Genomic DNA, 12,248 nt, shown 5'->3' on the forward strand with positions numbered 1-12,248 from the left:
GGAAGTCATTATGCGTTTTTATTTTTGGGACTTGCAGGATTTGGAAAGTCGAACGCTGGCCCGACAGCACAGGCTGTTGGCTCTGGGTTCAACGTTTCTGTGGCAACAAGAGTGACATCACAGCTTCCAGTTTTAGTACTTCCTGTTACAACAGCCATTTCCTGTAGAAATTATCGTCTCACGCATAAAACCAATTCTCCCCAGAGCACCCCCGACCCCCCGTCAAAGATAAAAATGAAGAAATACAATAAAGAGCTTCACGTTGTTAGCATATATGCTCATAATAAGATGTTATTGTAAGTATAATTCTGCAGTGTTGGACTGTTCTCAGAGGTCTATAACTCACTTCAGACAGTCAGAGTGAAAACGTTGCGGTCAAAATGTGGTTTACTGCACACGGCACACATGGCAAAACCAATGTCACAAAGTAAACCCAAGCAATCATTAACCCAAGCAATCATCATGATTAATCCGAACACCAACCGATATCTCAAATGAGACAAAGACCTGCAACCGATTGGAAGATTTTGACTTTAGATGGTTATCAGTCATACATTAGTGTATAATACCATTTTGCACTAAAATATACAATAATTTAAGAAAACACCACATTTCACAAAGAAGATACAATACAGAGTGTAAACAAAATGGAAAGAAACAGATATATCTTCATGTCGAATTCAACCAATTTTCAGAACACATTGTGGTCAGTGTTGAACCTTGTTCGACCTGCAGTACTTTCACGTCGACAGATGCGGTTCTGCTTCAGCTCACAACAGGGTCAGTTTAGGGTTGTGGCTCCGGGATACATGGAAGTTGGGTTGGGACATTTTTTAGTTTACTTTTACACACACACACACACACACACACACACACACACACACACACACACACACACACACACACACACACACACACACACACACACACACACACACACACACACACACACACCTATATAGATATATCTTGTATATATATATATAATCTAATAGTAAACTATATAATCTAAAAGTAAACACATTTATGAGGATAATAATATATATATATATAATTCAAAAGTCAACTCATTTTTGGGAGGGGGGACCGTTACACCAAAAGAAAGCATGAGTTCCTGGGAGCTAAAAGTCTGTATTAGTAAAGTGCAAAGGAGAGAAGAAAAGGTCAGACACCCTGTACATCTGTTTGTGAATGAATCCCCGTCCCCTGTACAGTAAATACCCTTCTAAACCAATCGCACGCTAGGACTCATCTCACCGTCCGATTGGTCAAGCAAGGAGGACGACCTCCAATCATTTTATGTTTAATCATTGGTTTGCTGGTCCGTGGTCTTGTCTTCCGGGGCGGACCGTGGTGTGCCAGTCTCGGCCGCAGCGCCGGCGGCTCCACTGGCTTTCTCCTGCTGGTCCTCAGCTTCTATACGGCTGTGCTCGCTGTTCACCAGCTCCTCCAGCTCACCCTGACATACACACACACACACACACACACACAGAAAGAGACAGTCACACACAGAAATACACACAGAGGAAGAGACAGTCACACACAGAAATACACACACATGAGAGAGAGAGAGAGAGAGAGAGAGAGACAGAGACAGAGACAGAGACAGAGACAGAGAGAGAGAGAGAGAGAGAGAGAGAGATGGTTAGAGGTAGTCTGTACAGGCCCGTGCGTCAAGAGGCCGGATTTCCAGGTAAACAGAATATATGAAGTCAGAATTTAGGGGAAGCCAGATATTTTCAGATGCCCACATTAGACTACTTTCAGTTCAGTTATGCTGTGAACCAGAACGCATGGCCAGTAGCTGCACTGGGGACTTCTTCTTCCTCTATGAACAAGGATTATTCAACATTTGATGGAAATATTACACCTTGCACTACTGCCATTTAAAGTACTGAGACAGTTCACTTTTAACACTCCTAACCTATCTTCTATATTCTGCTATTTTTATCTTTATACTTTAACTCTATCTTTCATTTTACACTGCCTGGAAGCTTTGCACAAGACCAGTTCACTATGCATACTTGTAATCGTATGTGAAGAATAAAATCTCTTGAATCTTGATTCTGTCCTCTCATTGGTTTAGACAAGGCCAATAAACAACCTTGTATATGTGATCATATCCAAAACTATTGTATTGTATGTAAGGTGTATCATTTTCCCTCCTTGTTTATATTCATCCGTAAAGAAATAATCTGTACAAAAGTTAATTCAATACCTCCTTTTAAATGTAGGTTTCTTTACAACAACGTTACAATACTTGTGGTTTACCTTCCTTCTTTATATTTAATGTATATACTTGTTTCTTTACTATGTCAACTATTATGGTCATGCCCCGAACACCAAGAACAATCTCTTGTAAGTGTACCGACTTGGCAATAGAGTAAATTGTGATGCTGATTGTATAGCCTACCTTCCATCCAAGCAGGTCAGCAAGAGCCAGACAGCCCTCGTCACACGTACTGATGTGAGCTACATCCCTAAAGAGAGCGGAAACATACAAGCATGAATCACCCAGCACTGATTTAATCCAATAACCTGTGTTTGGTCATTTAATTATGTTATTCTGATTCACCTTTAATAAGAACGACAGTTTTCATTATTTCTAATTCGTTTTAAATTATTTAGATTGTTTCAGAATTATATTATTATTGATGTGTGGTAATGTGATGTAATCACAGGAGACAGGGGGAGGGGAGGAGTCAAATTCTAAATCTCTTCCCAACAAGCTAGGTGCTGCAGGCCTGCCGCCTCCCTCACCTGTAAGCCTTTTCTGAGTCAAAGTCCATCCCTCCCCCGAAGTCTAACACCCCAAAGAACGGGTCAGCCTGTGGGCAGAGGGAGAGAGACGAACACACATCTGTTGGTTGTTGGTGATGTACATACAGAGGAGCAGTACAACATTTATGGTGGCGTATCAAATGTGAAGCGAACATACCTGTCCTGCCTTCTCCATGTTAATGAGCAGTCTGGGGCAGCTCTTGGAAACTCTATATCACAGAGATACACTCTTTTATGACATATTCTCTTTCCAAAACACAAAAATATTGACTGGTGTGAGTACACATTGGACTGGTATAGCTCGCATCCCGGCTGCTTTACAACCCTTATAAAGCACCCATCCAACACACGCACACACAAACACAAAATAAGACTTTATGGCACCACCAAATAAAATAAAATAAAATATCATCCTGAGATGTTTGCGCTTCAAGTTTTAAGTACCTGCCCACTAGACCGGCGAAAGGCTGGACCTGCAGGGACGTTCCCATAATGATGAGGAGGTCACACTGCGGGAAGTCCTGAGGGTTTTAAATAAAGACAAAGAGGAAGAGTCAACGGAATGTGAGGGCCGAGTATCTGTATACTGGTGACTGCATCCCGCCTCCGTTCATAAGCATTGCTGTCACAAGCAACACACACACGCACACACACAGACACACACAGAGAATGAGAGAGACACTAACACACACACACACACACACTCACACACACAGAGAAGAGAGAGACACAAACACACACAAACACACATGCGCACACACACACACACAGCCTCTCACCATCTTCATTGAAGTGAAAAATCTGACAGGAAGACTCTCTCCGAAGAAGACGATATCTGGAGGGAGAGAGGACCCGAGTTACACGTAGAATGACGGACAGAGATAGGTGGAGAGAGATTGATTTAACAAAGATGACATGGAGTGAGAACTAACAATAATATGGACAGTAACATTAAGAGGCAGGGAATGACTCACCTGGCTTGACCAGACTGCTACACTTGTCACACTTGGGGATGTCGTCAGAGAAGATCTTCTCTGCAGGCGGGGGGGGGGGGGAAGATGAGACATTAGGAGTCATAAGACATTCAGCTAACCTAAAACATGGACCATATGAAACATTAAAAAGCCATCAGATTAGATATAAGGCACCACTACCAGGATCACCAACACACCTTTCATCCACTCCAGGTTGTACTCTTTGCGGCAGGAGAAGCTGACGCAGTGGGAGGTGAAGAACGTTCCATGAGCCTCGATCAGGTCATCTCCCTCCAGACCGGCCACCCGTTCCAGGGTGTCGATGTTCTGCAGGGAAGAGGCCAACAGTGATCAATGGGCCTGGGTGACCGAGCAGCCGTCTGGGTTCAGAACACAAGCTGCCTGGGCCAAACTTACAGTTATTCCGCATTCAGTGCCGGTTTAGAACCATGATGGCAGCTGTGTAAATAAGGCCCCATAACCTAGAATACTTAACAGTTCTGTGTGCAGAAATGTTAGGTATTATTTACGTTATTTACGTTAATTACGTTATTGGGCCTTATTTGTGTGCATGGGAGGGCTACTGAAGCTCAGAGCTGTGCAAGATTAATATTTTTGAAAGTGCATTTGCGCCTCATAATATAATTAATGATGAAAAATTTCTAATAAGATGCTTTTAGTATCTGAGTTTACTGAGGATTTGAGTCTCAACAGTGCATTCTCTTTTTCCTCAGTTTGACAGGTGAATAGCATTGTTGAGCAATCGCTTGCTCATCTCAGTGCTGCTGCTATGCTTATTATACCTGTGAGTAGCAGCGCCTGAGCAGTCCCTTGTCCTTCAGCATCTTCATGAAGTAGTGACACACTGTAGGCTGAACATTTTGCCAGGTAAAAAAAGGTTTAATATATTAAAAAATAGCATTCACATATTTTGACATCTCAATGCTAATAAGAAAGCAGAACTAGTGAACTGGAGCCAGAGACCAGAGTGAACCAGTGGCTGTAGATGGAATGAGGATGTGTTTACCTTAAACTGTCCTGGGTAGAGTTCCCTAGCCAGGGCAAAGAATGGCTCAGGATGTTTCTGAAGAGGCAGAGATAGAAAGATAAGAGCTTATAATGGGGTGACCAAGAGGCAACCCGACTTCCTTCAATGTCCCAGTGGGTCAAAGTAAATTCCAATAGCTTTCTTTTTTCCATGATCATGTTGACTGTACCTTGAAGTAGTCAATCTGAAAGATGGCCTCTGGATACGGCAGGTTATATTTCTGCAGGTTGGCATAGAGACCAGTCCCTGGGGAGCGAAAGTCTGGAATCCCAGCCGCTAAAGACGGGAAAGGAAAGTAGAAGATACAACATTTCCAAATGATCGATAAATATACCAAATTGCCTTGCTTGAAGATATGCCATATCATACTAAGATAAAATACTCCTCATACTCACAGGTGGATATCCCTGCTCCCACCATGCAGACTATATTTTTACCTGTTAGGGCAGGACCACACAACTCAGCCATCAAGCAGAACAAAAATGGTGTTTAGAACACAATAAAACCCACTATGCCGATTGGGATACTGAAAGATGATGAGGCCTATTATCTACACACACACCCACACACAATACACGCTGAGACTTACATTTTCCACTCTGTATGTAACGCGCCAACCCTTCCAGGTTGAGCTCATCTAGAACCTTCTCCACCGAGCCAAGGCCCAGGGTGCTGGAGAAGAGGTTACGCAGAAAGTCCACTAAGGGAGAAATAAACAAAAAGGTACTAGGTTTAATGTTTAATTATATGTGTGTTAAAGTACATAATGAAACTATCATTGCCTTTGTGAAGAACAAAGTATAATTGATTTGAGCAGCAAAAGGACTAATTAATGCTAATCATTCGTTACAGAAGGGAGCCCTGAAGTATGTGACAGCCTACTCTCTGTCGCCCCGGAGGCTTCGTCCTCGCTGCTGTCTTCTGATTGGTTCTGCAAAGGAATCAAAAGCTGTGTGTCACTACTGTATGTGATGCTAATACATATATTCACATTTCACAGAAGATGAAACTGGGACTCGTGCGAGAACCACTGGGCTTAAATAATGAGCGTTTAACTAATCACGGTTGGCAAAGAACGACCACCTATTCCTTTGCTTTGACTAATGAATGACAAAAAGATCATGAATTCAAACAAATAACTTCCATGTAATGATGACGTTAAAATTAGATACTAGGCTACTGTTTCGCAGTCGGGGATAAAAGTCGGATGCATATAATTGCATTAGGCCTCTGTAATATATCCATTATACAATAATAATCTAAATGCTATTCATACGAGGAATGGGCATCCTCTTGGCTGGTTGACTGATATGTGTGTGGGGGTTCTTCTTCCGACTTCGGAGATGTTTTCGCCCCGCCCTGATATTGTATGGGGCAAAATGTATTGCCATTCACAGCATCATGAACGCGCTTATTAATTTACTATAACTTGGGGTTCATCACGTTTATGAAACATGTACATTTCCTTTGCTATACGATCGTTTGCTGAATATGACGTCCCAGGCCGTGCGGATTATAATTTAGGTAGGCTAGGTTAGTAGTAGTAAGTAAATTAGTAAAACCAAGTTAAGACTTCAATACCGCAGACGTTCTTGCATGAAGCCCAATGTTTTACTAGGCAGCCTAATTTCATTAATTTCGTTCTCTTTTTAAATAATATGATTACCCCTTGTTCTTCCTCGGGTGTGATGTCCTCCTTTTCTTCCTTCTCGGTAAATTCTATAAAATGCGAATTAAAAAAAACATTATATCCGGTTTATGACAACTAGGCTAACAATCACAGCTCTCAGATCTCAAACAGTCGAACACAAACCCATCACCACAAACCCGAGGACATTTCATACAGGAAACCCCCATACCTGAAGTATCAGACATTGATTCGACCCTGAGATATCCACAGCTATCCTAATCTCTACAAACACACGCCTGCTCAAGCCGACGGGTTTAGCGACGCTGCTGTAGTCCTATTGACAATAAGCAAGACAGACCCGAGTTCAATATCAGATTCCCATCAATCGCCTGCTTATTGGTCGGACTTGGTTGTTATTGTCCGTCCCCAAAAGGTTCCGTGTCGGTTGTTGCAGGGCAGGACATGTGTTCCGCAGGCTTTTCTCTGCAATAATGTTTGCATTTGTTTTACATTTCGATTCCTTATTAACAACCCATTTTTATTTTATTTTACTTTAACAATGATAATGCATTTTACTCTCATGATCAATGTCTGCACTGAAACCGAGTGGTTTTGATAAGCAGAAACAGCTAAATCGTCTGTATAGAAACTGCCAATTGTTTAAAAAAATCATACATACAAAGTAAGTTATTCCTTGTCTTGTATCACCAAGTCGCGTTCCTACTTGCTTCTCTTCAACCTACCATTGGGTCTGGTATTTACTGTGACACAAAGCCATCTACTCATAAGGGATTTGAGGATAGGCTTATTATGTCTCAGTAATATCATTCGAAAGTCCTGGAAATATTACAGACCTCATGGTGGTCTGTTAGATGCACATTTTACAATTTTACAATTAGACAATAAAGAAGACAGTAAAATGTCCAACATGAGGAATTCTTTATTTTCACATTATTTACAAAAAACACATTCCAATTTTGTGATCTAATAAATACACAGACAACATTGCAACCATCCTGTACAGTCAAGTCTTACTGCAATAATTATCCAATTCCGATGTGACGAAATTCTCCTGACCACCTCACATGGTCTGACCCCCTGGCCTACAGCCGAGGCAGCTGATGGGCCGATGGCCCTTGATGTGCATGTTTAATTGGAATCAAACATACACATAGATCCCCACCCTCGCACCCTGGGACAGGCTCCTCTGATTCTACGACCTATGACCCCTGGCCCCTCATACCATGGTGCAACCCCTGCCTGTGACTCAGTTTAACCCCCCCGTGGTCCTTTTCCTCTTAGTTCCCGCCCAGCTGCGTGAGGCTGAGGTCGTAGCCCTTGGCGGTGACTTGGCAAAGCGGCAGCATCTCCTCCAGCATAATAATGACCAGACCGGGGCTGCCGAGCCTGGGCAGAGATGACACGTTCAGGCGATGCAGCCCCCTGCAACACACAGACACAGAGCAATCAACGTTAACAATGACATGAGTCTGGCCCATTTTTTATCAATGGGACAGACTTGTCATGCTTGTGGTACCAATATTTATTCGAATACTTACTATTGTAGGAATTGTAACAATTTGTTATACGGTTCTAGTGCTTATATTATATTTTATTTTAAATATATATTTATATAGAGAGAGATCTTTATCTATAAATTCATATAGATATTAGATACTATTTGAATAGTTGCTAGTATTCAAATAAATCCCTCGTAAAATTAAGTAACTTGATGAAATTAAGTAACTAAGTAACTAGTATTGATTAAATGATACCGCAGCTTGCCATATGATGAACCTGAGTGTTCTCCGACCTATGACCCTTTATGTTACCCCTGCACTAGTCTGAACGTACAGCCACACGCGAGAAAGGAGATATGAGCTCACTTGAGGTTCCTCAGCGCCGCTAGGCCTCCTATTGTGATGTGCGGACAGCAGGAGATGTCCAGCTCCTCCAGAGTGTCCTGGAACACATGAAGCCTGGCCAGGGCCCAGTCGTCCACTTCATGGCAGCCTCGTAACGACAAAGTGCGCAAAGGGTTCCCCACTGGTGGACCACAGCACACAAGGAACAAATGTTAGCATGCCCTGACACAGCACTCAAACTGCTAATTAAAATCCACATAAAAAAAATTATTCCCAGAGGAAGAACACAATAAGAAAATTGTATTATAAATAAGAGAAAGCAAATGTTTATTACCCAAGTTTCCCAGCCCCATTTGGTTGATAACTGTGTGGCCCAAGTCTACTTCCTCCAACAAGGAGTCTTTCTGGTTCACAAAGTCCCAGCTGAATTTGCCGCTGCTGTCCGAACGGAACCACTCTGACTGGCCTGCATACCTGAGGAGACAAGATGGAACTCTGTGAGAGTGTTCTATTTTAAATCAATTATAGCAATCTTCTTGGTCAATTCATTGTGTGTATGTGTGTGTGTTTCATATAAGACCACCCGAGAATCAAATCTGCGTGAATACAATAAAGAGAAATTCTTCGGTAGAATGTTATCGCTTGTCTTGAAATTTTTAGAATAAGTTAAAAAAGAGAAGCAAAGTTTGATGATGCATCAAGTGAAAGAGGTACCAACCTAAATGATCCATGCATATTCAGGATGAAGTACGCTGATGCTACATTATCTCCATAGTGCTCCTGGGTGTAATGGTAGTATCTGGAAAGACCCAAAAGTGATTATTAATATCAGCCACATATCACTTGTGCTTTGTCAGTGTTTTAAAAAAACGCAATTCAAGATTCTTGCATTTCATTTATCAGCAGTTAGCTACTGTATGCATTTCATTTTCACCAACCCTAAGGATGCTCGGTCTGTATGAGACACTGTGTTCAAATGTTCATGTTCCAATGGGGTTAAGCTCCTATACACACAGTGACATATGGTTATATTGTCAACCCAAGCATTAAACATTGATTCATGTTCATAACTGACAATAGAAATGATTAATAAAATCTGTTAAAATCACATAAAGTGCAGTGTTTGATGGAAGCATCAATAACTAGGATTAAGGAGTACATTTCATCCAAGGATGTCTTTCAGTCTAGCGATCCATCCATCCATCTAAGGGTGCACTCACACTAGGCCATCTGGCCGTGGCCGTGGCCGTTTTCACACCTAGCCGTGGTCAAATCTGCCAGTGTGAGTGTGGCCAGTCTGGCTAGGCCAGGCCAACTTGGCCACTTGGGAGAGGTGTGCTGCTACGGTACAGATGCTAATGAGCCAACACGCGCACACGCACGGCTACGCAACCTGAGCTGGATGACGTATAGTCCATGCGGCGACCATGGACATAATAAAGGTGACGAGCCTTCTTTCCCATTAAACAGTAAACATGGCGTCAAGCGGTTCAACTGTTGGTTCACATTGTCCATTGTTGTTAAAACACTGACTGGCGGCAGACTTTATTATGGTCCATGCAGCGGAAGCTTGGTGATGACGTGTTACGACGTGATGACGTATGTACAAGAGCCTACCGTGGCCAGGCCACAGTTGCGACGGCCAACGGCCACGGCCAGATGGCCTAGTGTGAATGCAGGCCAGAGAACAATGGGGCCAGTGGAGCACGGTTAGGTGTGAAAACAGCCAGCGGCCACGGCCAGATGGCCTAGTGTGAGTGCACCCTAAATGTCATACTTCGGATATAGATGGTTGACCTTTCCCATAATACACAGTTTTATTCCTGATATCATTGTTTACATGGAACAAGGATCCTAAGATCCTGAGATGGTGTGGTTTCATCACTTACGCATTCTTTTTTTGCAGTGCCTGGCTTTTTAACTGACTCCTCCAGTTGAGGAGAATCTCAACGTCATAGAAACGCTGTGTGAGAGCCAGGAGCAGCCTTTTGTAAAGCGATGGTGGTGTCGCCACACTGGAACTCCACAGCCTCCTCCTCCCGCACACATGAAGAGAGGCCAGTTTACAGAATCTCTGCAAGGGCTGGGTAGTAGACATGAGAAAGAAAGACAGGGATTCAAACTGATAGTCAGCCGTCTATTGGTACAGATAGCTGAAATACATTCCATTCAATAAACACAATGGGTTTGGATCGATATCCATGCCTATGTACCTCAATCAAACGGCCTTAAATAATGAAAAATAAGTAATGTGGGTACTGAAATGGTTGAATCATGCATTGTTCAATTTAATTTTTCAATTAAATTAAATTTGTATAGCCCTTAATCATCGGTACAGTCTCAAAGGGCTGAAAAGGCCATATATTTATGACGACCCCCTTACCCCTAGGCCCCAAGAGGGCAAGAAAAAATTCTCTTAATTAGCAAGTAGGAAATCTTGAGAAGGAATGCAGAGTGGTGGAGTCCTCTTTCCAGGGATGATCAGGAGTGCAATGGGTGTCATAATTGACATACATGCAACATACATACAGGCAAAACATTTTAAATCGGTTAACCATAAGGGGAGTTGTGAACTCTGTTTATAGACTTAGCAGCCAGCGGCTCTGTATAGAACGAACACTTTAACACAACAAAAGTGGGCTCTGTGGGGGCATCTAATAATGAGGCAGGTACATCGTATACAGCTGCATTACCGGTTTATGTTTTAGGTGATCAGTGTCAATATCATAAGAATCAACCGTAACATAGTTCGTTTTCAGAATATGATAATAATGTCCTTTAAAATTGTGACGGTTGTGAACTCTGTTCATAAATAGAAGAGTAACCTTACCACCAAGGGGGCCGCCATGTTGACTCGGAAAGCAAACCGAGAGCCGTAAAGGACAAACATTGCGCGTTCGACCAACACAATTAGGCAGTTCCACATTTTTACACAAGGCGTCAGTGTCACCCTTACATTTCATGGACTACTCCAATATTTCAATGAATTATTCAGGTACACATTTCTTTAATGTCAGGGGAGAAGTGATTTGAGAAATATGTCGAGATTGCTGAAACAACGTTTTACTTACCTTACCAGAGCAGCATAAGATTTATATGGACATTTCATTATATTTATTTAGCTGACACTTTTTTAAAAGCAACTTAAAATAAGTGCATTGAACCATGGAAATAACCCCCCAAATCTGCCAGAATCATGGGAGTACAATGCTATCCATCATGCAAGTAAACTGCCTGAAGTGCTGCATTTTAGAAACCATGGATTGATCTATCTGTGACTCATAATGGCCTCTTTGCAATTCTGCCTACTGTATATCAATTAAACAGTATGCAAATTATAGCACGCGCTTGAGTCCTTTCTGTGGTTCTTTGAAATCGTTGCTGCTTTGTCAAAGTGTCGGTCCGCCTCGATTGTAATATCATATCACGTCTGATGGATGTGTGACACATCTGTCACCGACAGGCCTCCTTTGCACGTCACTCTGCCTTTGATACCAGGTCACGACAGCACTGTGTCCTTCTGTCTTGAACAGTTTACATGAGTGCGTGTGTGCGTGCGCGGCGGGCACACTCTCCCCGAGGATTCTCAGCCCCCTCGCAGTGGATCGAATGGTTGTTACACCTGCTTGTGCACAAGACCATAAGCAGATCAGGTCCTCCTCACTTGCACTTGTGCAGCATGCATGCGTGTGAGAGGGATGAAGGATTAATAATGCACCGGGAAATAGAGGAGGGGCAGATGGAGAGGGAGAGAGAGGGGTATGGAGCCTGGCCTGGGGGGGGGGGATATACGGTTTGGTGTGAAGCAAATGTAATGTGTTGATGCATGATAACTCAATGTTCAAGATATTGTAATTGCTGATATCATCAGCACTCAAAATACCCTAAAATAGATTTTGAAATGACAAAAATAGTCGTTAAATAAAAATCAAACTCAATGGAATTTTAGT

The 12,248-nt window shown here is 42.5% G+C and overlaps 2 protein-coding genes across 3 annotated transcripts; both read right to left on the reverse strand.

Moving 5' to 3' along the window:
* Window position 1: 1 nt before the first annotated feature.
* On the reverse strand, window positions 2-6,856 carry sirt2 (sirtuin 2 (silent mating type information regulation 2, homolog) 2 (S. cerevisiae)). Of its 2 annotated transcripts, XM_030380909.1 has the most exons (17): window positions 6,764-6,837; window positions 6,663-6,704; window positions 6,470-6,522; window positions 5,686-5,734; window positions 5,393-5,503; window positions 5,199-5,240; window positions 4,973-5,079; window positions 4,783-4,839; window positions 4,559-4,627; window positions 3,953-4,082; window positions 3,756-3,815; window positions 3,561-3,616; window positions 3,226-3,302; window positions 2,939-2,990; window positions 2,761-2,828; window positions 2,414-2,480; window positions 2-1,459 (listed from the first exon to the last, which is right to left on the reverse strand). In XM_030380909.1, exons 2-17 carry the CDS (start codon window positions 6,676-6,678, stop codon window positions 1,304-1,306), a joined length of 1,170 nt encoding a protein of 389 aa, XP_030236769.1. In that variant the 5' UTR covers window positions 6,679-6,704; window positions 6,764-6,837; the 3' UTR covers window positions 2-1,303. The 2 variants fall into 2 exon arrangements, with proteins under 2 accessions (XP_030236769.1, XP_030236768.1); XM_030380908.1 differs by having other exon boundaries at window positions 6,663-6,856.
* A 495-nt stretch (window positions 6,857-7,351) lies between these two features.
* On the reverse strand, window positions 7,352-11,229 carry dmac2 (distal membrane arm assembly component 2). The gene is made up of 6 exons (XM_030380910.1): window positions 11,129-11,229; window positions 10,188-10,381; window positions 9,017-9,097; window positions 8,633-8,772; window positions 8,320-8,479; window positions 7,352-7,876 (listed from the first exon to the last, which is right to left on the reverse strand). The coding sequence occupies exons 1-6, from the start codon at window positions 11,222-11,224 to the stop codon at window positions 7,732-7,734; spliced, it is 816 nt and encodes a 271-aa protein (XP_030236770.1). The 5' UTR covers window positions 11,225-11,229; the 3' UTR covers window positions 7,352-7,731.
* Window positions 11,230-12,248: the final 1,019 nt, after the last annotated feature.

Source organism: Gadus morhua, chromosome 16 (genome assembly GCF_902167405.1).
Source record: "Gadus morhua chromosome 16, gadMor3.0, whole genome shotgun sequence".
Lineage (NCBI taxonomy): Eukaryota > Metazoa > Chordata > Actinopteri > Gadiformes > Gadidae > Gadus > Gadus morhua.